At 46.0% G+C, this 26,124-nt stretch overlaps 1 protein-coding gene across 1 annotated transcript; it reads right to left on the reverse strand.

The window, feature by feature from the left end:
- Positions 1 to 14,612: 14,612 nt before the first annotated feature.
- On the reverse strand, positions 14,613 to 24,527 carry LOC148091204 (polyunsaturated fatty acid lipoxygenase ALOX12-like). The gene is made up of 13 exons (XM_087826475.1): positions 24,393 to 24,527; positions 23,675 to 23,876; positions 21,847 to 21,928; positions 21,601 to 21,723; positions 21,401 to 21,504; positions 20,989 to 21,149; positions 20,317 to 20,460; positions 19,526 to 19,735; positions 17,306 to 17,392; positions 16,901 to 17,070; positions 16,280 to 16,401; positions 14,970 to 15,070; positions 14,613 to 14,843 (listed from the first exon to the last, which is right to left on the reverse strand). Exons 1-13 carry the CDS (start codon positions 24,525 to 24,527, stop codon positions 14,613 to 14,615), a joined length of 1,872 nt encoding a protein of 623 aa, XP_087682601.1.
- Positions 24,528 to 26,124: the final 1,597 nt, after the last annotated feature.

Raw genomic sequence — 26,124 nt, forward strand, 5'->3', positions numbered from 1 at the left:
ACCAGGTGCACGTTAGTTGCCATCGAAAGTCCACGAGCAATATATTCTCCTTTCAATTACAAGGCTGTAAATTACAGATTTTATATGCCTATATCCTTACCCTGCAATTATCACAGCATAGTTGCTGTTATCTTCAATAGAGTATTTCTAAAAATACCCATATTACTTCTGGCATCGTTAAAGCATGACCCAGGAACAGAACTGCCCCACCCTGGGCTCAGCACCATTTCTGCTGTTTAAGTACAGTGGGTTGTGCAAACCTGTAACACCCGCAGGACTGATGGCCTCTTGGGTTTCACGTGGGAACTGCTGACCGCTTTGGCAACCAGCCCCAAGGTCTGGCTGCAGGGTTTGATCCTTTACTCGGTTTGAGCATCTCTCGGCTCATCACTTTCAGGAAGGTTTCTGAGGCGGTCTCCATCCTGTGGGGACGTCCCCGGTCTTTTCTATGCTATTTGCGGTTTCAGAAGATTGGTCTCAAGTAACCTGTGCTGCTCAAGGAGCTGGGCTGATCCAAATCACTTACTTTGTGGCTCAGGAGGCCTGAACAAAATATTTGAGGCCTGTGTTCTTGCGAAGTTTCCCCTCTTATTCATGGCTGAGTTTTAGTGCATCTGTGAAGCCCTTGAAATTGGATACAAATTTCCTGTAAATGTGATTTTTCTGGAGAGTTTTTAACTTTTATCGGATTCTTCAGGACAGGGTGTATCCAAAAGGCTAAGAGCCACCGAGCTGTCCTATTTCCTTAATCTACCTTGATATGACCTGCTCCTTGTTTGCATTTCTAACCAGTAGAGTAAGAATTGGCTTTACCAAGACCTTAATCTTAACAGTCCCTCATTGTCTGTGTGTCTCTCTGCTCCGGTTCTTTTGTCTGTCTGTTAGGGCCTGCCCCGGGTACCAAGAGATGTGCTGCAACCTGAGAAAGCTTAGGAAGGCCCTGGGCTTCACTGGCCTGGAGAAGAGGTGGTAGCTGGGAATTAAGTCCTAACCTCCTGGAAGGCAGAGAATGAAGAAGTGATGTCTTGATCCATAGGTGATCAATAGATACTGGTTGATAGATTGATTAAATAAGCCTTTCAAGAAGATAGCCTCTCGCCCGGCTGGGTGTGGCTCAGCGGTTGAGCATCGACCTGGGATCCAGGCGATTGGGGTTCAATTCCCGGTCAGGGCACATGCCCAGGTTGCAGGCTCTCTCATCATTGATGTTTCTCTCTCTCTCTCTCCCTCTCCTTTCCTCTCTCTGAAATCAAAGATATATTTAAGTAAGTAAGTAAGTAAGTAAGTAAGTAAGTAAGTAAATAAATAAATAAATAAATAAATAAATAAGAGATAGCCTCTTTTTAAAAAACAGATTTTTATTGATTTCTAGAGAGAGGAAGGGAGAGGGAGAGAGAGAGAACCGTCGACCTCAACATCAACAGGCTGCCTCTCCTGCGCGCCCCCTGCTGGGGATCAGGCCTGCAACCTGGGCACTTGCCTTAACCAGGAAAGGAACCAGGACTCCTGCTGCCTAGGTTGACACTCAACCGCTGAGCCACACCAGCCGGGCGCTTTAGTTCTTTTGATTACACACTTTTCTGTTTGAGGAACCATTTTCTGGTACTCTTTTTAAAAAACTCTTTCTTGGGAGCTCAGTGATTTAACTTATGGTAATGGTTATCTTTTAAATATGTTATGACGTTTCCTTTCTTAAATTTTTAAAATGTAGACTCTACAAAACATACAAAAGAGCACATATATATATATATATATATATATATATATATATATATATATATATATATATATAATTTAAAGACAAGTTTAAAGCATTTAAACACTGCCAGCATGCCATTATGCACACTTCCCAAAGCTTCCTCCAGAAAATAGCCATTCTTCTAACCTTGTGATAATCATCTCCTTGCCTGTCTTTATAGTTTTTCCATGGATATATGCATTACTTAGTTTTGCCTATTTTGAACTTTATATAAATAAAATCACATTAACTTCCTTTTACCTTGCTTCCTTTGCTCAATATTATATTTGTAATATAATTCACATTGCTGCATGTACCTGCAGTTCATTCATTCTCATATCTTGCCGTGCTGTCTTGTATAAATATACTAAAATTAACATATCCACCGCACTGTTGATGGACAAGAGTTTCTCAATGTGGTACACCTGCAACTGAAATTGGTAGTTTATAGGTTACGAGCAAGTTCAACTTTATTAGAAAATGCTAATGAGTTCATGAAGTGTCTCTAAGAACTTAGCTCTCAGGAGCAGTGACTGAAAAATGTTCCACATCCTTGCTAATCCTTGGTATTCTGAGTGTCTTTATTTTAGCTGTTCGGCAAGTATGGAGTTGTATTTCATTGAAGTTTAATTTGTATTTTTCTAATTACTAATGAGGTTGAGAAATTTGAAATATGCTATTGATCATATGGATCTCTTGTTTGTGAGGCGCCTGTCCAAATGGTTTGCCTAGTTATAATTAGGTTGTCTCTTGCTTGTTGATTTATTGGAGTTCTTTTTGTATTCCAGATACTAGCAGTTTGGTCTTCTTCAGGATATATGTACTGCAAATATCCTCTCCCACATGACTGGTTCTCTTATCATTTTCTTTATAAACCTTTTATTAAAAATCTTTTAAACTATCATTTCAAGCATACATAAAAATAGAAAGAAAATATAATAAACCCCCACATTCCAATCCCCTATCGTCTGCAATTATATAATGTTTTTTGATGAACAGAAGTTCTTAATTTTAGTGTAGTTCATTTTATTAATCTCTTTCCTTAGGGTTACTACTATTTGTCTTATTTAAGAAATCTTCCCCAGGGTCTCGAAGGTATTCTTCTGTATTTTCTTTTGAAAGATTTATAGTTTTCTCTTTTACGTTTAGACCTGTAATCTACTTGAAATTGATTTATGTATGATACGGATGAGGATCCAGCGTATTTATTACCGAGCCCCCCCTTCCCCACCTGGTGACCCCGCCACCTCGTTCAACACGGCAGAGGCCTGGGCGTGTTTCTGACCCCTCCACTCCACTTCAGTTGCTCTGCCAGCCCCTGTGCTGATCCCGCGCTGTCTTCAGAAACTGCTTTTTGCTGCTGGTGTCTGGCTTGAGTACTAGGGCTCGCCAGGTTGCAGTCTTGTAATTTTGCTGACACTTGCTTTCTTGTTCCGTGGCCAATTTTTGTAAAGGTTTTGTGTGTTCTTGCAAGGAATATGTGAAGAAAAGAAAGAAAAGAAAATCATGTGTGTTATGCAGTGTTGGGTGCTGTGTTTTACAAATGTCCATTTGATCATTTCTTTATTGTCGTTCAAATCTATATTCATTTTTTCTGCTTCTGTTTCTTTTTATTTTTTACTTTTCAATTTCAAATCTGTATTCTCACTGTTTGTTCTATCAATTGCCAAGAGGGGTATATTATTCTTTCCCAGTGTGATTGTGGACTTGCCTGCTTCTCCATGTAGTTCTGTCAGTTTTTATTTCTTGTACTTTGAGATTGTTATTAGGTTCATTTACATTTAAAATCATTATATCTTTCTGGTGAACTGAGCATTTTATCAACATGAAGCCAACCTCCTTATTGCTAGAAGTGCTGCTTGTCTTCAATATTTTGTTTCTGCAATCAACAGAGTGGGACATGTGCTGCATATATATATGTAGGAATGTATGCATATACAGATTTTTATTGTGGTAAACAGATAGGACATAAAATGTATGACTGTAACCATTTTAAGTGTACAATTCAGTGGTATTAAGTGTATTCACATAGTTGTGCAACCATCAGGACTACCCATTTCCAGAACTTTTTAATCACTTCAAAGTGAAACTGTATCATTAAATAACAATCCCCCACCCCTTCCACTGGGGGAATTCCTTCTACTATGTCTTCTAAGTCCCTCTTATCACTGGAACCCTACACTATTTCTTCTTTTGTGCCTGGCTTCTTTCATTTGGCACAATGTCTTCAAGATTCATCCATGCTATAGCATGTGTCAGAATTTCATTGCTTTTTACAACTTAATGGTATTCCATTGTGCCCATCCATTCATCTATTGGTGGCCCCTTATCCCAGGCTTCCAGTGCCAGCAAGACAAGTCCCCATAACTTCTGAGTGTAAAAACCAGCAGGGATTGTGGCTGAGTGAGCAGAGGGCCACTGGAGGCCCAGGCTGTTCCTCTTCAAGGGTCTGTGCATGGACTTACTTGGACTCACTCCCTCTGAGTCCAGTGCTGGGGGAGCAGCTTGAAAAAAAACCTGGGACATACAGGGAGGAACTGAAGCATCTGGCATCAGGGTGAGAGCTGGTGGGGGGCAGCTTTCTGCCAGACACAAGTCCTGGCAGAGGCCATTGTTCCTTTTCTGAAACCCCCACCCCACCCCCAAAGAGCCAGCAGGCAGGTGCCTTATCTGAATCTCCATGGACCTGGCTCACACTGTTTGCCCTGCCTTCCTGATGAGTCCCTGAGTCCCTGCCCTGCCCAACTTGTCAGCCCATTCATGCCATTTCCCGTGGTTTGTCCATACAACTGGCCTCTCTTGTCTCACATGTCAGACTTTTCTAAGCTCTCTCAAACAAGCAGCATCTGGCTTTTGTATACCCCAAACCTCTTGCTAAGTGGCCCCGGTCCCAGCACTAGTGGGAGCCCATCTTGGTTCACAGCTTGGCCTCTCCTGGGTACTTCCAAGCCCAACACAAGCAGTAGCCATCTGCAGATCCTTCTTTCTCTTGAGCCGAGTGGCCCCAGGCAGGACACAGGCAGTGGCTGACTTTGCACCTCTGGGAGGCCCCAGAGCCAGCGTACCCAGTGGACAGTTTCAGACCACACTGGGTTACAACCCTACCACCTCCACAAGTGATACATTCAAGGGGTGGACTTGGTGAGCACCAAAGCCCCACTGAAGCAAGTCCTGCTCCACAGGGTGGACCCCTGCACAGCAGCTCCTCTGTTGTAGTCGCAGCAGTCTTTATAGACAATTGGCCTGGGGGTGTCAATCCCTCCCAGTGATGCCAATAGCAATCAAGGCTCAATTTCCAAAAGAGGGTGCACACAGCCCACACAGGTGCAAACCTGGAGGGCCTAGTCCGGGTACCTGGGGAGGCTGTGCCCCTGTGCCCCACAGGACACCTAACACCTACTACACAAGGCCACTCTGTCAAATCCTGGAGATGCAGCAGTTCTACCTAATACATAGAAACAAACGGGGAAGCAGCCAAATCGCACAAACAAATAAATAGGTCCCAAATGAAAAAGAGAAATTTCCAGAAAACAAACTAAATCAAATGGAGGCCAGAAAACTACTATATACAGAGTAAAAACAGTGGTGATGAGCATGCTCGAGAAGCTTAGTGAGAACCCCAACAGCATGAAAAGGGACATAGAAACCACTGAAAAGAACTGGTGAGAAATGAAGGATACACTCACTGAAATGAAGAAGAGTTTACAGGAAATCAACAGTAGAGTAGATGATGCCAAGAATCAAATCAGCAATTTGGAACATAAGGAAGCAGAAAGTACCGACTCAGAAGAGTGAAAGAAAAAAGAATCTAAAACTATGAAGATAGTGTGATGAGCCTCTGGGACAACCTCAAGAGTACCAACATTGCCTGGCCGAGGTGGCTCAGTAGTTGAGCATCGACCTAGGATCCAGGAGATGGAGGTTCAAATCCTGATGAGGGCACATGCCTGGGTTGCAGGCTCTATCCCCAGTTGGAGGCGTGCAGGAGGCAGCTGATGAATGACTCTCATCATTGATGTTTCTCTCTCCCTCTCTCCCCGTCTCCCCCTCCCTTCCTGTCTCTGAAATCAATAAAGATATATTTAAAAGTTTTAAAAAAAGGGTTACCAACATTCACATCATGGAGGTGCTGGAAGGAGAAGAGAGACAGCAAGAAATTGAAAACCTATTTGAAGAATTAATGACAGAAAACTTCTCTTACCTGGTGAAGGAAATAGACACACAAGTCCAGGAAGTGCAGAGCCCCAAACCAGGAGAACCCAAACAGGCCCCCACCAAGACACATCATAATTACAATGCTAAAGGTTAAAGACACAGAATCTTAGAGGCAGCAAGAGAAGAGCAGGTAGTTACCTGCAGGGGAGCTCTTCTAAGACTATCAGCTTCTTTCTCAACAGAAACTCTGCTGGCCAGAAGGGAGTGGCAAGAAATATTCAAAGTGATGAAGAGCAAGGACCTACAACCAAGATTACCCAGCAAAGCCATCATTTAAAATTGAAGGACAGCCCGGCCGGCATGGCTCAGCAGTTGAGCATCAATCTATGATCCAGGAGATCGTGATTCGATTCCCAGTCAGGGCACATGCCAGGTTGCGGGCTTGATCCCCAGTAGGGGATGTGCAGGAGGCAGCCGATCAATGACTCTCTCATCATTGATGTTTCTATATCTCTCCCTCTCCCTTTCTCTCTCTGAAGTCAATAAAGACATTTAAAAATAATAAAGTAAAGTAACATAAAATAAATTGAAGATCAGGTAAAGAGCTTCCCAGACAATAAAAAGCTAAAGGAGTTCATCACCACCAAACCAGTATTATGTGAAATGTTAAAGGGCTTTCTTTAAGAAGAAGAAAAATATATATATAGATATGAACCATAAATGGTAATGCATATTTATCAACAATTAAATCTAAATATAAAAATAAAAATCAATGAACATGCAGAACAGAAACAGACTCATTGATGCAGAGAACATTTTGACGGTTGCCAGATGGGAGGGGGGCTGGGGGCTGAGTGACAAAGGTGGAGGGATTGAGAAGTACAGATTGGTGGTTACAGAATAGTCATGGGATGTGAAGCACAGCACAGGGAGTATAGTCAGAAATATTCTAGTAAACTATGGTGTCAGAGGGGTATGAGATTTATCAGGATGATCACTTTAAGTTATATAATGTCTAATAAGTGGGGTGTACAGCTGAAACTAATATAATATTGTATGTCAACTGTAATTAAAAAATAAAGAAAATGATTAAAAATAAATGGCCTCATTTAATTTTTACAACTAACCCACGAGGTTATTATATCATCTCCTTTTGCGAGATGAAGAAACAGATGCTCAGAGAGTTTAGTCAGTTGCTAAGGTAATACAACTGGTGAGTGGTGGGAGAGCCTTGAACACAGCTGTCTGAGGTCCACGCCTACGCGCTTTCCTTTCCCCACCTTCTGCAGGATCTTTAGTCTCTTGACCTGACTCTGAGGTTTTAAAGTCCAGAGTAGGCCATGAGAGGCTGATTCACAGGCCTGGAATGGAGACAATAAGACCATCAGTGGTTGTCAGGCGTTGGGGGCAGGAGGGATGATAGGTGGAGCACAGAGATTTTGAGGGCAGTGAAAATCCTCTGTACGATACCATAATGATGGATACAGGTCACTATACAGTCACCCATCTCCACAGAATGTGCAACAGCAAGAGTGAATCGTAATGTAAATTATGGACTTTGAGGCTAGCTGGGGGCACTCATAGGACGGATAGATCCAGTACCCAGGTCCTGGACTCCGTCTTGTCCAGAGCAGGCAGCTCCACTTCAGAGTGGCCTGGGTGAGAAATACTCCCTGATATACTACTGTCCCAGGGCCACTTGGGATACAGAGAAGAGGGATCTCAAGCTTCTGGAAACTTCTAGTCCCTGCCCTACATGTTCTCTGTAGTTGCCTCCTTCAAGACCCAGGTTCCAGCTTTCACCTCACACTGCTTGGGTGCCCTTGATCCCTGGGGTCAGTAATGTCCCCTCCTTCTATCTCATCTCTCCTACATCCTGCATCTCTACCCTAGATTTGGAGAAAGTTGTACAAGAAGAACTGGGAAACAGATTTTTGAGGATCCATCGGCTGGGGAGGAAAACAGTGAGCTGGAATGTTGGTGCCCAGCAGGGGCTGTGAAAGAAGGACACAAAGGGATCCTGGCCCCAGGGCTGGTGCTCCCCTACACACCCAGATGCATAGAGATCCTGGGATCCCCAAGCACTAAGCTTACTCTCTGATGAGCCTCAGCCTCACTGCTGCCTCCTTGTGGTTTTATTGTGGGATTCCCAGGGTCGAGGAGGCCAGCCTAGGACCCAGCTAGGCAGATACACACAGGCCTTGGGAACTAGAGAGATGGCAAAGGGATCCACGTGGACCTCTAGCCCTTAGTGGACCTAAACCACTCTGTGCCTTTGTAGCTGCAACTGCTGCACTGCTTCACACAGGTCTTTGAACACAGCAGCCCCTTCAATAAAGGCTTGAATTAAAAACCAAATCAAATGAAAGCCTGCGTTTTTGTTGGGAAGGAGGCGGAAGCAGAGCCATTTCAAGCTCTTGGGAGGAAAGTGTGACTTCTCTTACAAGAACCTTAAGATGCAGTTTGGGTGCAGAGTGTCCACAGGCCGAGAGAATTCAGAGCAATAGGAAGGGCCGTTCAAACAAGTGTGGTAGAACTTCATTAATGGGCGATGATGGAATGGGGTTTGAATTGGCAGGAAGGAAAGGGGCAGATACTCCTCTGGGCGTTTGGGGGGCTGCATCAGCAAAATTGGAAATGAGAAGTTGAAACCAGGTGGGTCAAGCAGGAGGGAGCCAATTTCCACTTCCCCTTCTCTTCAGACTTGTCTTCCCTTTTCCCCTGGGCAGATATTTCTTGGTCATCCATTTTCGTTTAATGTTGCATCAGAAGCATTTTCCATGTTGCTGGCATGTTTTCTTAATAAACTTCCATTGTGGAATAATACTATATTTACAGATAATTTGCACAGATAGCATAAGGGAGCTCTTATACTTGCCTTACCCAACATGTTTCTTCCTATGTTATCAGCTTATAGTACTGTGGTTCATTTGTCAAAATTAAGAAACCACCTTTGGTATAACTAAGCTCTAGAATTTCTTTGGATGATACCCGTTTTTCCACTAATATGCTTTTTAAATTTTAGGAACCAACTCAGTACAGCACGCTGCATTTAGTTCTGTCTGTCTCCTTTGTCCCTGTGACAGCTTCTCAGTGATTCCTTATTTTTCATAAGCTTGACGTTTTAGGGGAGTCCTGGTCAAGTATTTTGTAGAATTCCCCTCAAATTGGGTTTGTCTGATATTTTCTCAGGATTAGATATGGTGTTACGTGTTTTTGGAAAGAGAGCAGAGAGGTGACAGGCACTTGTTATCATAGAGGGTGTGTGTGATATCTCAGTGATATTCCTGGGGATGTGACTATTACTGTGTCATACCACGTGGGTAAGGCAGCCGGTCCGGCTCCACTGTAAAGATGCCGTCTTTCCCTTTAGGGGCTCCAGCCTTTGGAAGTGAGTCACTAAATCCAGTCGGAAGTCAAAAGAGGCGGAGACAGCCATGGCCCTCCCCCCAGAGCACGTAGCATCTTCACAGCTCATTTGAAACTCTGTAAGATACATTTGTTCCTCCCCGTTTATTTATTTATATCGCTGTGTATACTTATTCTGTACTCTGGCTTATAACCCAATACTCCATTATTTATTCTGCTGCCCAAATTATTCCATTTTTGGCCATTGGTGGCTCTTTCAGTTTGGCTCTTGTGTCCCTGTAATCTGTTCCCACCCCTTTTTTGGTTTTCCCGAGTAGGTAATTTAATGGAATTTCTTTTTAAAAGTTATTCATATTTTTATTTTTAAAATTGATCTTTATTGTTGAACGTTTAAAGCACTTCCTTACTTCTGGCACTGGTGTCTTTGCTGAGGCCCATGTACAGTACTTAAGGAGGCTTCTCCACTCCGACTCACGGGCACCTGAAGTCTTTCCAGTCCTGCTGTGCCCAGGGAATTTTTGACTTTCATATCCACAAGGAATTATTTTCTTTCTGGGAACTGCTTGCCCAGGCTCATGAAATTTCACCCTTGGTCACACTGGTATTCAACCCAACTCTTAAGGAGACCCCTGTGCAGATTTCTGGAGCTTTCTCTGTGAAGATCCCTCCTCTCTCATGCTCTGCCCCCGATTCTGTCTCCGTCCCCCTGAACTCTGATCTCTGTGTCCTCAATTCAGTGACGCTCTGTTGGACATTCCCCTCCTTGCGTCGCAGTCCAGAAATTGCCTCTAGACAGAAAGCCTGGGCGATGATAGGGTTCGTTTCATTGGTTTCCTTTCACCATCCTGCACCACCTGTTTTCCAATGTTTGAAAATGGACATCTTGCAACCTTTATTTTTCTTTTTAATGGCAGGAGGACAAGTCCCATAGTAGTTACCAAGTCTTTAGCTTTTTATATGTTATTTTCTTTGTGATTCTTTCTATTATACAAACCTGAGAAAATGATTATCCTTCTCTCATAAATATAATAGCTCTTCAAAGAAAAAAGAGATGGTTTAGTAGTGAGAATGGAGGAGTGAACTTAAGAGATACTGCAGGAGGAGCAAGCATCCAGGTCTGGTCATTGTACACGGTGTGTGTGTCTGTGTGTGAGACACAATAACAAGACATTAAAGATGACCTAAAGTTATAACCAAGATGGTAGTGCAGACCTAGCTGGTTTGGCTCAGTGGTTAGAGCACCAGCCCTACTTTGATACCTGACATCTCTCAAGAGTCCCAAGTTTTAATTTCCTACTGCCCGCTGGACATCCCTTTCTTGACCTCTCATCTATCACCTCTCACTTAACCTTGTCTACAGCCAAGGCCAACCATTTGTTTCAAAAGGGCTCCTTCTTTAAGCTTTCCAATTTTTATCATTTTCATACCCATAAAGCCATGTGCTCAAAACCCTGGCTTCATCTTTGACTTTAACTAATATCCAGGTCCAAATGTTTCTTATTCCATAATATCTTAATCCTCTTTCCCATCTTGTCATTCTCAGTTTTCACCACCTAGACCATGACAGATCTCTCCCTGCACTAGTGCATCCCCTTATAGTTTCTAAGCCAACTTTATAAAACAATATTTATTGTTTCTCTTTAATGTAGAGTTTCTCACCTTCTTGCTTACCTGCCACTGTCCTAGTCCTCAACCTGGAAATTATACCTCTCACAGTCCAGTACCAGATTATCTTTGTAGTCTCATGTCTATCACTTTTCCATGCTTTCTTTCCATTCCAGCCCAAATAATTGTTCTCTTAAAACCACTTGTATCTGCTGACTCCCGGATCTTTCCTCAAGCCACTAACTCAATCTGAAATTCTGATTTCCTTTCTTTGAACTTGTCCAAGAACTTTTCTTCCCGGCTCAAAACTCAGTCAAGCCCTATCTCCTCTAGGAATCATTTTCTGACTGCCCCCAGTATCTGTGGTCCTGTCACTTCCAAGCCCACGGACAGTGATTATTGAAAGACTAGAGTGGTCTTTACATATTATCTCTTTAGATATATGTTTGGCCTCCCTGAGTTTCTTACATGTAGGGAACCTGCCTTACTCCTCTATTGGCCTTCAGTCCCTGGCACAGGGCCCGGGCATCATACTTGTTCAATAGTCTTTATGCACAGTGATTGTGCTTAGGGATAGGATGGTTAGTTTGATGGTTTGGAGGCAAAGAAGATAAAGTTTGGGGGATAAAGAAGGGGAGTATTATGGGAACAGGTGAGTATAATTGTGGCAGGGGATAAAGGAGGCAGGTTGAAGGAGAGGCAGAAATGGATGTTTAGAAATGCAGGCTGAGAGCAGAAGACTGAGTGAAGATCACTCTCCCACCTGTTATTGGTTGGGCCTGGGGTTAGAGGCCTTCTCTGCATGTGGTCATGAGATGGTTGGGTGAGGGTCCAGATGGTTCTGGTCTCTTATCTCCATGAGTTTCTGTCTATCCCTATCCATGACCCCATCAATTCTCTTTCTCCAGTCTTGAAATTTTAACATTGTGTCCCCTGGCAGATTAAATGTTGTTATCGGCTCAATGTTTATGTCCACCTTCCCCCTCTCAATTCATATGTTGAAGTCCTAAGGCCAATGTGATGGAATTAGGAGTTGGGGCCTTTGGGGATGCTTAGGTCATGGGGTAGAGTCTTCAGGAATGGGACTAGTGCCTTTATGAAAAGGCCTTAGAGGGTTTCCTTGCCTTCTCCAGGTGAGGAGACAGTGGGTCTGCAGCCTGGGAGAGGCCCCACCTGACGATGCCAGCCTCCTCATCTTAGACTTCCAGCCTCCAGAACTGTGAGGAACAGATTTGGTGGTTTATAAGCCACACAGTCTGTGGTATTCTGTTATAGTAACCTGAATGGGCTAAGACAGGTGTCCTTGCTCCTCACTGACACTGCTAGGTCATGTCCTCTCTCTCCTTAAACATAACCAGCTCTGAATCTCTTCATCAATTTCCACCAACTACTGTTTCTGCTTGTGGCAATTATCTACTTATTCTCCAATCAGTTCCCCTCGTTCCTTGAAGATTTCAGTTCTACATCATGATCTCTATTCCTAAAACTATTATCATCATTCCTGGTAAGAAAAAAAAAATTGTTGATATGTTCTGCCATATTACCCTTTGCTGTAGGTGAAATATCCCTGTCGTAAAAATAGGTCAACTCTGCCACTGGTGAATTAGGTCCCATTATCTCTTACCTACCCAAGGACATCATGCTAACTCTTCCTACTCATTACCAATTTTTCTTTCTCTCTTGAATCTTTCTCATCAGCACTAAAGCATGCTGTTAATTTCCCCCATCTTAAAAGTCCTTCTACTCACTTCATATCTCCTTCCAGTTACCACACTCTTTCTCTTATAGTAGGTCACGCTTTTAAAAAATTAAACACCCAACTTACGAAATTAGAAAAAGAACAAAAGAAAAATCCCAAAAGCAGCAGGGGAAGAAATTATGACTAACAAAACTTAAAATAACGCATTAGAAAACAAAGACACAGTTGACAGGAACAAAAAAGCCCAAAATTGGTTCTTTCAGAATATCAGGATAACTGATAAACTGCTGGCAAGATTGATGAAGAAAAAAAATGAATTTAGAAAGTCATATTTGCAAAGAAAAGCAACCATAATAGCAGTTGCAGCGGATAATTAATAAAAGAATATTAAGAAAACTAAATGACAATAAATTTGATCAAATGTAAAAAAAATCCTACAAAAGGTAAAGCTAAGTCTGAGTAAAGAAATAGAAAACTTGAATAGCCCCATAACTGTTAAAGAATGTTAATATGTATTTTTTTTTTTTTTTTCAAATATATCCTGATTGATTTCAGAGTGGGAGAGAGAGAGAGAGACAGACAGACAGGAACACCACTGATGAGAGAGTCATCACTGATTGGCTGCCTCCCTCATGCCTCCAACCAGGGACAGAGCCTACAACCCAGGCATGTGCCCCAGCCAGGAGTCGAACCACAACTTCCAAGATCCCAAGCTGAGGCTCAACTCCTGAGCCATGCCAGGCTGGGCTTAATAGGTATTTTAAATCTTCCAATGAAAAAACCACCAGAATTGGGTAGTGTCTTCAGGTGAAATTGTATAAAACACTCTAGGAAAAGGTAATACCGATCTTGGGTAAAATCTTCCCCCAAATAACAGAGAATAAGGAACACTACCCAACTTACTTTTGGGGGAATTACAACCTTCTTAACAACAACAACAACGAAAAGACAAGCATAGCTCAAGAGATCATTATAGACCAGTCTTATTCATGAACACAGATGTGAAATATGTAGAGAAAACTAAGCAAATTGAATTCACAACGCCTAAGATAACCCAGTGTACATTTTTCAAAATGCAAACTTGCTTTAAGATTTAAAAAAATAGATACAAAGCAATTCCAATAAAAATCATAAGAGGTTTCATTTCTGAAACTAGAAAAGCTGATCCTAATATTATTAAGGAAGGTGAGAGGCCCAAGGAAAGACAAAGCACCTCTAAAAAACAAATTGGAAGAATATTTCATCAAGTGGCAGCCTCTGTTAAGTATAAAGCTGTAGTAGTTATGTGAGTGTGGTATAACTACTGGACAGCTAAGAACTAGTCTCATTCATAGATAGAAAGCTACATGATTTATGTCAGCATTATTTTCAGTAAACAGTGCTGTGGTAACTGATTATCCAGATCAGGGGAAAAAAAAAAAATGGAATTGACTTCTCTCTCCCACTGTATTAAAAAAGTAGTTCCACCACTAAGACAAATTTTTAATCACTTGTGTCAATGATAATATAATGTCATTATATATGATTTCATGATAAATGGAGAAGGCAAAATTTCCAGGGGAAAGAAAATGTGACATGAGTAGGTAGTTGATTTCTCTAAGGGTGTTTGTTTCAAGTTAAAAGTCATTGTATTAGGAAAACGAAGTAAGGACAGTGCTTCATGCTAGTGAGATATTTAGGTAGGGAACTCAAGAGGAGAAAATAGAATCATAGCAACTCAGACCATGGAAAAAGTAAATATCAGGGGAAAATGTTAACCACGGTGGTGGCCTAGAGTATTTGAAGGGTGAACAATTTGGGCTCAGATAGTGACACTGCTCTCTATGAGGCTGGGCTTCAGGTATTCATAGGGAAGCTCTAGCTGCTCATTCCGGGCCACAATTTCCCTTTCCAGGTTCTCCAGATCTGTCTGAAAGTGTCTTAAAACAGCCTTGGGCTCAGGACCTGAGAAATACTCTTCTTTGTGATGCCCGAGGGGTACCTGAAGCAGAAGGAAAGGATAATCATCTTCTAGTTCTGAGAAACAGGGACCCAAACTCCAGTCCCTCACCCTAAAGTCTCCTTGTCAGTCTTCATTCCCTCAGGGTTTGAGAGGTCCCCACTCACCATGTCAGGCTGGGGCCGGCTCAGGAGCCATGTGGTGGCCATTTGAATACAGGACTGCCAGACGTTAGGTAGTGAGCCCATCACTGTGGCCATTGTGACATCTTCTTTGGTGGTGGGTGGGGGCATCCGCATTGAGCATGGCCCATTAGGGACCCAGGCAAACCAGTCGTACTGGGGGAGGAAGAATCTGGAGTCACTCAGAAACTCTGATTCAGGACCCTAGACCCCAACTCTCCCTCAGGTATCCCCTCGCCCAGATGCTTTCTCTCAGAGACCCAGGCTTTCAGGTGTCCATACCTGGCCCATGTTGACAGCTGCATGCTGGGCAGAGCACCTGAAGATGCACATGGTAAGGAAATGACACAGCTGGGCCCGCGAATGGAAGGAGACAGGGAAACCTAGAGAGAGAAAAACAAAGTTTAGAAACTAGAGTCCCAAAGGAGATAAGGAAATAAATGCTGATTCTTGGCATGTCCATATATTAGAATTAATGACTGTTCATTCTTCATTTACTCAAAAAGTATTGAGCTACTATGTACCAGATACTTTATAGGCATTGGGAATGTGCTGGTGGGCAAAACAGGCTGTGGTAGGAAAGAACGATCATAAACAGAATAACTAAGTAAGATTACACACACTGAGTTAGTGATAAGAATATAAGCAAGCCTGATGGACAGAACTAAGAAGGATTACAGTAATTTTGGTCCTGGAAGGGCTGACGAGGTGCTGTTGGGTGGATGGGGAAGGGACAGCCCCAATACTCGGAGGTAAGACTCCTCTCCACAGTGGGGTGTGGCTTAGTGATGTGTGTACCCCCAGGGCCTGGTTATAAGAAACAGCTCACAGCTCCTGCCTATAGGTATCCCACGGAGGGAGTGGGTGGATTCAAGGTATTGGTGTGAAGCGTGAAGGGGGAAGGAGCTAAAGGCTGATTCGAAACAGTCCGGCCGGCCTATGTGTAGTAGAGAGAGGACTGTGCATCTAGGAAGAGCCCAAGAAAGGCTGTTTCTTCATTATGCATAAAAAAAGCGGTTGGGGACCTGAAGGTAGTTCACTGGTGAGGGGGGCACTTTCGTCGAAGAAACTTAGTCTCAAGGATCATGGTGCTGAGTTTGGGTTTAAGTCAAAATATACACAGTATTGAGGCCACGTCTAGAAATGACCTTGCACTGTGGCAGGTGTGCAGGATGCCTGGATCCTTTGTGTGGACAGGAGCAGGAAGGAGGAAAAGGGAGGGACACTAGGGTGGGCTGCCATGGGCTGTGGTGGGAACAAGCTCTTCACATATCCTTAGGTAAGAAAATAGACAACCCTAGAGAGAGCCCTTCAGGGCCTGGGCACATTCCTCACTGCCTGTGGTTCTGGTGTTATTGGGCCCCATGGCAGGTTAGAGGCATCTGTGAAAAGGCGTGGGGTTCTCTGAGTAGGACACTCCTTGAGTTTCTAGAATTGTCCCGAGTCTTAGGAGGTGCAATGGGATCTAGATGCCTCTGTGTGGAGGGACAGGGGGTGATGTGGTGTTGTGGTCATGCTCCAGAAGGACATGGCTGACAAGGGGCTCTGAGCAGAATGTCTGAGGAGCTCTGTTCTCTGGGGAGAGATCTCACCTCGGTCCTGGGCCTGGCACAGCCCCACCACAGTGATATCCTGACACCAGGCCTGCAGCTCAGGGTCCCCTCTCACGATGTCATCCCCGTGGTAGAAAAGGTGGACGATCCCTTCCACGTACCTGCCCAGAGGAGAAGGGAAGCTGAGCACCTTGAGAGTAGAAGGCTGTAGCCTCTGACCACTGCTCCTTTTCTGTGGCCTCTGTCCCACTGACCCTCACTGTATATGGGGACATATCTTACAAGACTTGCCTTTTGTGACATCCCCTAGTTCTTTCAAAATACTAGTTTCGAAAGGAAGAAAATGTGGATCATTAGTTTCAAGAATTCCATACACATGGTTGATAGTCACTCTTTGTAACAAAATCCCTGATTCCACCAGGTCCCATGGTTTTACCCACCCACCCAACTCTGCCTGCTGACACTATTTCAGTCTCCCCATCTTTAGACCCCACCCACTGTCCCCATGCTCTTCCTTCTCTCTCCCAGGATTGAGTCCTCTGCTCCTCCTGTCTGGACCTTCTGTTTCATGTTCCTTTGGCCCAATGCTGACCTCAGCCCAAAGCCCCATTCTCACTGTCCCCAATGCCCCTCCATTTCTCAGCTCCCACTCTCACCCACCGGGCAATGATGTCCCAGAGCCGTAGAGCATCATGGGCATAGAGGGCACTTGGGATTCCCAGCAGGCCGCGGTCAGCCAGATCGTCAGGAGCACAGAGGGAGCGGTAGGTCAGCTGAGCCATGGCCCGACGGGTCAACTGCACATGGCCCCCTCCACCTGTGCCCCATGCCTGTGCCAATGGAAATGACAGGTCTTGAGGGGAGAAACAGAGCTGGAGAACATGGTATACTATATGAAGGGGTCAGATGTGGGCTCTTCAGATTTAATGACATTGGGATAAAAAAACAGGTCTCCTGGTTTCAAGGGTCAGGAAATTCATACAAGGTGGCCTGGAATCTTGAAAGTGACAGGAGGCCATGCAGAGTTGGATGGTTAGGTGGCCCCACACTCCATTACCGCCTTACCTTATCAAATATACCTCCATCTGAGATGACTTGGGTCCGAGCCCTTGTGTTGACCTCCAAGGTGTAGCGGATGTGTGGGATCAGGAGCTGGGTAGAGCAGGTTAGAGGGGGTGGTTTATAGAGGACATGCTTGGGTCCTTCTTATTTAGGGAGTGGCACTCAGCATGGTGACTTTCCTCCTGATGCTTTCCTCCCTGCTAGTGCATTTGCAGGGTGGTTTCTTTCTGCTTCTCTGCTCTTAGTCTCAGGTTCTCCTTTTGCCCTGTGACTTGAGTTTTGGAGTCTGACTGACCAGGATTTTAATCTACACTTTGCCTCTTACTTTGATACTTGTCCAAGATAATAAGCCCTCTAAGTGTCCTTCTGTTTATCTGTTTATAGGGGATGACCCTATTCCCATCACGGGCGCTGTGGTGATGCTTATGTGTACAGTGCCTGAGTGCTCAGTACACTGCCCAGCACACAGACGTCCTTGAATAGTGGCCGTTATCATTACCTTTATTATTTCCACCTTGAGGACAGGTGTCCTTTGAAAATCAGCCCTTTAACTTTTGATATTTTTAAATAAATTTTCTATCATAAATATCTTTGTAGTTTAAACTAGCCTTCCTATTAATTTTCAAAGCTGTTCCTCCAAACTCTAGTTGTTTTAATCTCGCATTTTAACAATTTTGGATTGGGGGTAGGGTAGTTTTAGAATTAAAGGAACCATATTGATCCATTTTCTTTATCAGCAAATGGGCTTTGTCAAATCTCTTCCCACCACCAATTAAGCACTGTTAACTTCTCCTGCTTTCCCTTGACCATAAAAAAAAGGCCATCTAATCCTCGGGTGCAGGTCCTTTTGTATTAGACAATTTTGTCTTTGTCCTGAGTTGTTATGGTGAGGGAAGACAGGTGTAGAGGGGCTGAGGAAGGGGGATTTTGAAGTGTAAAGGTGGGTTTAACCACTAAGACACACCGATGGTGGTGATGCAAAGGCCTCAGGAAGTCAATCAAATCCAAGAGCAAGGAATTCCGTTAGTGTCTACCTCGTCTATGTTACCCCAGAATCCAAAGGGGTCACTGCTAGCAGTGGACAGGTTTGGAGATAAGGGTGGAGACTCCTCAAAGAAACACAATTCAGTTGTTCTCCCTATTATATACTCATGTATCTTGCTACCACTTCAAACTCTATGGACCTAAAACTGAACATCCCATCTTTGACCTCAAATTGGCTTCTTCTGACTGTATTGTTTCTGACAATTGCTCTGGTTCATAAGCCTCTATCATTTTTTTCTCCTGCTGCTATGTGTGAAGGGTCATCAAGATTTCAAAAACACTTTTAAGCAAGCACAAGTCTATTTTTGCTGCCTTCTGGCTAGCAATCAGTTCTAGGCTCACTGTTTTATAAAATTACAGTATTTCTGGATCAGTACAATGGTATCTACTGATGGACTCCTAGTTGTTGCAGCAGCTCAGGCCTCTGAGCGCTCTCTCCAGTCTTGCACCCAGGCATGCTGCAACTGCTATTTCCTCTCCTCACAAAGTCTTTGCATTTTCCTTCCATTTATCTCACTACCATGTCATGCACCTTTCATTGGGCAGGTTAAATCACCTCTTGGGCTGCTCTTTTATTTCTTTGATCTTCTACTTAATGATTCCTAAGTTGTGGTGGAACATTCTCCATCAAAGATATGGTGTTTATTGCTTTCTCTCTTGATTTCAAACTCTTATTTCCAGATCCTATTCTCTGGTTATTTTTGGTGTGTACCATTTGTCTTGCCAGTTCCATGCTAACTCCCTGAAAGGAGAGCAATACTTTTGTTCATCAAATTATACTCCTACTGGACGCCGGACTCTGCTGGAGAATGTCAGAGCTGCCCTTACATAAGTGCTGAAGGTATGCTAAGTGACTTGACTTAATACAATGGATGGGGTCTCTCTGTACTATTTTTAAAACTGCATGAGAATCTATGATTATCTCAAAATAAAGATGCTTTGAACATTAGGAATAAAGCTAAAAGGTTTAGGGTCCTGACACAATCATCTCCTCTTCTCCATTTACAAACTGCTATAAAATTTTTTTATTACAATAACGGACACACGTTCAACTGGAAGAAGCTTTGTTAACATGTTCCCAAACAGATGGCTTAGGCTTTTAAAATCCTAGAGAGTCGTTGTGTTGTTTCCTTTCTCTGGAATGTGAGTGAGGTGGGACTTGGAGGGTAGGGGATGTACCTTGAAGACAGGGTGCAGTCCTGGGAGGCACCGCATGGTGGCCACAGCAATGACCTCAGCCAGCAGATGAGTGTTCAGAATGTGATACTGGAGCGCATGCAGATGGAAATCTGAACTTCGGACCCAGGTCTTTGCCAGGAGCCAGGCAAGTGGAGGATCTGAGGGCAGGAACAGTGGTGGGGTGGGGGAGCTGGGGTTGGGAGGCTGGATCTGCAATAAAGAGGAATTAAACATTCACTGACCTCATCAAATCTTAGACACTATGCTTAGCATTGTGTGGGAAACGCTGCTGACTAGATTATTGCCTCCCAGGGGGTCATAATCTACTAGGAGGAATGAGGCCCCTTCCACTCATCCTCTCACTAGCAGGGGGAAGAGCGCAGTGTGACTTCGAGAAACCTGACCAGGGTGTGAGTTAGGATGGTAGGGTAGGAAAGAGAAATTTGAAATTTGAGATAACTGATGGTTCTCATCATTGGATTGATAAAAACAGATTAAAACTAAGGGAGAAAAGATGTCTGAGAAAGAAGGGATATTCCACAGATTCAAAGGTCAGAAAGACATTGAGTAGCCTGAGGGTGGGAACCAACAGAGACCATTATGACTCTCAAAAGGTAATTTCGGGTGAGCAGTGAGCAGGCTGTGAGGTAGAAAGGAGAGGCTGGAGACAAGGACAGGTCTCACTGAGTGAGGCAGGGGTGGGGGACAGGAGCCAGCTGTCCTTGTCCCTGGGCAGAGGTTGGGGTTGAACACAGAGCAGTGTTGGGAGGGGGGTGCCCAGGTTAGCTCACCTGGATGACCATGGGCAGCAGCTTCCCACTGGGCTCCATCCTCAGCATGACGAGGGGGGCAGCCAGGTACTGCTGCTCTCCTTGGATCACATTGGCTGGAATTCCATCCAGCAGGATGAAGTCAGCCTCAAACAGGGAACCCTTCTGGGGAAAGAAGGGATGTATCCATGGTTAGAGGGACAGGGCAAAGGGGAAGAAATGGAAAGACATTCAGTCTCATTTCTTGCCATTATCCTACATCCCTCCCAGAGTCCCAGGGGCAGAACTAAAGGAAGCACCAGAGCATCAAGTTCAAGTCCTCTCACTTTACAGAGAAGGTTAGGACCCCATGAAAGGAGTCTTCCCTAGAGACATGGGGCTTGTCTGTGGCAGAGGTAGTTTTAGGATTAGACACGCCAGTTGATTCTCTGTCACAGGTATGCCAGTCTCCCCTTTTCTGGTTGTCCAAGCTCCTTCCCCAGCATTCCTGAAGGTCTACATTATTGGCTGTATCCAGCCTTCATGCTGTTCTCTACATACTTTATCATCTGTAGGTTTTTCCAGCAGAGGACTTGCACCCAGGAACAGTTGGTTACCACAGCCTCCCTTCCCTGACACCTTTGATTCCTTCCCTTCAGCACTTCACCTCCCCCCAAAGACAAAGTGAAGACAATAGAGGGCTGGAGGGCGTACCTGGAGTTCTTTCTCCAACTGGGCCCCAAGCTCCTCCATCCCCGAGGGCAGCACCAGCCGGGAGGGCAGAGAGGTGGAGCGTCTCAGCAGCATGGGGTTGGCGCCATTGAGGAACTGGTAGCCAAAGAGCTCATCATCCTGCCAGCGCTGCTGAACCTTCCCTGAGGGTCAGGGAGGAGGGGAGGAGGAGGGTGTTCACCACAACCCCATGTCCCTCTCCTCCAGGCTACCCCAGGGATTTAGTCACATGACTCCTCCATACCCAGCCCACAGATTTTCATTCATGAGGCCTCTGTGAGATCCCCACGTATAAGTCCTCTTTTGGCAAGTAGTTTTGGGGACTGTGGAGTGTGACAGATAGCTCATTAAAAGGACCATCAAGGTGTTATGGAGACCTGGGGAAACCACTGACCAGCCAGGACAGTCTTTTGTCCCCAGAAGATCTGATCAAAATCTTCCAGGCTGTCCCATGACCTCAGGAGGGTGGAAACATATTTCAGGGCAGTCTCCATCATCCTAGAACAGGTGTCAAGGACATAACAACCATCAATTTACCAAATCCTACCTGTTTCTGGGTGCACCAGCCCCAACCCACTCTGACCATTTCCTCACCCTGCATTCACTGTCCATTCATAGTCCAGCCTCTTCTTCTCATGGAATCTCATATTTGGAGGTAGATCATCCACACTACCTGCAGCTAATGTCAGGGGGAGCCCTTCCTTCCAGGTGGCCCAGCTAGGAGACAGGAATTAAGGTTATGGAAGGGGGTAGAAGACAGTGATGGGTAGGAAGTAGGGGGTAGAAGTCAGTGATGGATGAAGTTGTCAGGGAGGGGATGTGAACTGGGAGGGTGGTCACCAGTAGATTTGCTGTCTTTCCTCCAGTTCCTTTTTTCGATGCTTCTGGAACACATCCAAGGTATTGCTTCCCGGCAGGCGAGCTAGGGAGACATTAAGGCATTTGACATCAATGCTTTCTCCAGTGCCATGCTATGCCCTGGCTTCTTCCAATCTCCTGTTTCTTTCTTTTTAATTTTATTGTTGACAGTAATACAGATGTCCCCGTAACCCCCTCCCTCTACCCACCTCCTCCCAGCCCCTGCCCCACCCCAGGCCTTTACTACATTATTGTCTGCATCCATTGATTAAGCGTGCATGTATATAAGTTCTTTGCTTAATCTCTGCTTGCCCCCTCGGCACCAGGGTCTGTCCAGCTGTTCCATGCGTTCATGCCTCTGCGTGTATGTTGTTCATCAGTTTATTGTGTTGGTTAGATCCCACTTATAAGTGAGATCCTGTGATACTTGACTTTCTCTGACTGGCTTACTTCACTCAGCATAATATTGTTCAGGTCAATCAATGCTGTCCCAAAGGGCAAAAAAATCCTTCTTTTTTACAGCTGTATAGTATTGCATGGTATAAATGTACCACACCTTTTTAATCCACTCATCTGCTGATTAGCACTTGGGCTATTTCCAGATCTTGACTATTATAAATAATGCTGCTACGATAATAGAGATGCATATATTCTTTCTGAAAGGTGTTTCCGGATTATTAGGATATATTGCAAACACTGGGGAGCACAATCTCCTGTTTCTTAATTGTATGGCATCATACTCTTTTGCCTTTTTCTCTGTCTCTCCTGCTTAATTCTCTATTCATTCATCTTCATACACTCCCCTTTCTTGATTTCACCAATCTCAGATCTCATATTTGTCCTGAGAGAAAAATCCATTTTTGACACCCTATCATAACCCTTAACTCACATTTATCTATCTGTCCCAGTTCTTCATTATCTATAAATTTCATTCTTAATCAGCTGAAATGTCCACACATATCCTACATTATCCCATATTACTTAGTTAATTTCCACTGTCCAAGTCCTCCTCTGTCCACACCATAACCTGTTCTCCAAAATGACATATTTCAAGTCAGGGACACTTCCCTCTCTGACCTCCGCAACCTACACCATCACCGGGTCCCCGGGACAAGATGTTCCCTGTGTTCTGAGCTGAGGAACGGCCCCACTTGCTACCTTTTCCAGCTTCCTCTCAGCGATCCTCAGCGCCACATACCTACAGCTGGTAACCTGACTTTGTCCTGCCCTCCTTGCTTGTGCCTCAAAGACAGAGTTCACCTTTCCCTCCTTACCTGTCACTTCCCTCAACGTCTCTCCTACTTATTTCTAAGGTGACAGATGCCACGTTAGCTGTCCTCCTTCATGGGCACGACAGTGTGCTCCCCGCCCCACAGTTGCTTCCATGTTTCACAGCCAAGCCAGCTCCACCTCATGTCATTTATTGCTTCCCTTACCTGACTCCTGTCAGGGGTCACCCCCCATTTCATGTCCTAGCCTTACCTGTCCCTGCCCTAACTTGCTCCCAGTCACAGAGAGATCTCCTTTCCACTTGGCTTTGGCTCTTCTGTTTCCCAGCATTGCTGCACGCCCATGACCTGTGTCGCCTCCTTGGGAGGGGGGATCTGCACATCACTTAGTTCCCTCTCCAGCCCCCTTCCAGGCTTCTTAATCCTTTGTATAATTTCCCCCAGTTCCCGTCTTGTCCACTCTGGACCTGCTGAGCTCGCCCTTTCTCAAGCCCCTCGGGCCCTCCTCAGTGCTATCCCCTGCCTCCCCCAGCCCCCAGGCGCCCCAGCCCTGCACCCAGGTCCCCGAGGCAGCCTGTCACCTGTGCCCTCGGGCAGGCTCATCACGCCCTCGCCCTGCACCCAGCGGTAGCAGGGGAAGGCGGCCTCCTCGCCCGCGCCTGGGCCCTGCACCGTGATGCGGTCGCAGAACCACGCGTCGTCCACCAGGGAGTGGTGTTTGCGCAACTTCACGAACTGCAGTGGCCCCAGGTCCTCGGGGACATCGTGCTCAAACTCCTCCACCTGTGGGGACCAGGACCCCGTGACACTCAGTAGCGGGGACCCAGGAGGGGACGTCTGCTGGGGGTGCGGGGTCCTTTGTGGAGTCAGGTGACGAGGCCTCCAAGGAGGGCGCCGCCTCCTGCCAACACCTGCGGGCGGGTCTCCGACGCCCCATCGCACCGAGAGGACGAGGGACGCGGGGCGAGGCCCCAGGGTCTTGGGTTGAACCCGGAGCCTCGTCACCTGCCCCGTCCGCTGGCTGCGCTCTCCCCGCGCCCGCGCCCTCGGGGGGCCGTCCCCCTGAACCCAGGTTCCATAATGCCACCGCCCCGGGTCACTCGGGAACCGAGCGGAGGCTGCAAGGACCACGCTCGGGGAGGGAGGGATGAGCCCCTCCCTGGCCGGGCTCCGTCCCTCTCCCGCTGAGCCTGGCGCCCGGCTCCTGGAGGCCCCGCCGCCCCGTGCGCGCTGCTCCGCGCCCCGCCTCCCCGCCCGGCCCGGCCGCCGGGCATCGGGGTCCCCGCCGCACCCCCTGACCTGGCCCCGCGCCGGCCGCAGCCGCAGCTCCAGCTCCGCCTCCCCGCGCTCCCCGACCAGCCACAGCTGCACGCGGTTCAGCGACCCCGAGAAGAGCCAGGCGCCGGTGGCCACCCGGACGCGGTAGCGGCCCATGGCGGCAGGTGGGCGCCGAGGCGAGCGGGAGCCGGGCCTGCGACTCTCGGCTCCCCAGGGCCGCCGGCGTGAGTTCGGCACCTCAGGGCCAGTTCGGGCCTTTAAGAGGTGGCTGGGTCCCCGCCCTCCTCACAACTTTCAGGGTTCCCAGGTCTCCGCCCCAGACGAGGCCCAACCGGCGCTCAGCCAGGGCAACATAAATCTGCTTTCCTGAGCCAAACCCTCAAAAATGACTTGGCGCCCAGCTGGCGTGGGTCAGAGGATGAGCATCGACCTATGATCCAGGACGTTGCGGTTGGATTGCGGTCAGGACACATGCCCGGGTTGCGGCCTCGATCTCCAGTAGGGGGCGTGCAGGAGGCAGCTGATCAGTGACTCTCATCATTGGTGTTTCCCTCTCTCTCTCCCACTCTCTGAAATCAATAAACACACACACACACACACACACACACAAACACACACACACACACACATATATATAATTTCGAAAAGATTTCCATATTGGTTACTGGTGAGGGTAGATGGGACTCTAGCCCTGCCTTCCAGCCTCCAGACCTCACCCCAGTGTCTGATCCTTCCTGGGTGCCCTTCCCCTTCTTATCTTGCCTGTGTCCTCTGTGCTCAGGGCCGCTGTCTGCCACAGGCTGGCCCCCAATTTCCTCCAGTTTTGGATATTACAAAAAACTGTAAGAGCCAAACAGAATGGCCCACATTCCTGCCCTATGCGGTAACTGAACCTGGCCTTTCCACGTCCACCCAATAGGGGTCCCTTTGGCCTAGAAGAGAGAGTTTGCTTCCTCCCTACCTCCAGAATCAGTCCCTACATCAGCCTGCTTCTCTGCGGTGATTCCTTTCTCCCCTCTCTAGTGGACTCTGAGGGCTCAGGGCAGTGGGGGGTGGGGGTGAGCACCTAAGAACAGTAGCCTGAGCTACTGCATGAGCTACCTGAGCTAATGTTTAAATCACTGAGAACAGTGCCTGGCACAGAGTCCCTGTATGTATGAGCTGCTATTACTCTATTATTCACAGAGTGGAAACAATTCCCAGCTGAATGTCAGCATCACTTCCACAAATGCCTCTGCCTTTCCCCACCACATTCTCTTTTCCCCATGTCCCTCCACAGGCCCCAGCCTCCCACGAGGGGTCTTACTCCCCCAGCCCCTTCCTCTCCCTTCTTTTTCTCTTTTTCCTTTTTGGGCACATGCATTATATTGGGGGCAAATAATTCAAAACAAAATTTCTCCACCCAGAAAAACCACTCCACTCCATGCAGGTAGGAAAGAGAGAGATCGGAATTTTTACTGAAGAAGCATTAACCAGTGTGATGTGCGTCACAGGCAATGCACTAAGAGACTGTAAAGACAGAGAAACCTCACCCTTTTATGTAGCCAAGCAGATACAACCCATTACACACACGTTCTCAAGGTAAACCCTAACTGGTTCTCAAGTAAGGGGCTTGATGGCACTGTTTGTCATGCATAGTTCATTCTAACCTTACGTGGTAATTGGTGAACGTCTGTGTTATTATTATTATTTTTTAAATGTATCTTTATTGACTTCAGAGAGAGGAAAGGAGATGGAGAGAGAGGTATAGAAA

The sequence above is a fragment of the Miniopterus natalensis genome, chromosome 17 (assembly GCF_054644295.1).
Source record: "Miniopterus natalensis isolate mMinNat1 chromosome 17, mMinNat1.hap1, whole genome shotgun sequence".
In the NCBI taxonomy this organism is placed as follows: domain Eukaryota; kingdom Metazoa; phylum Chordata; class Mammalia; order Chiroptera; family Miniopteridae; genus Miniopterus; species Miniopterus natalensis.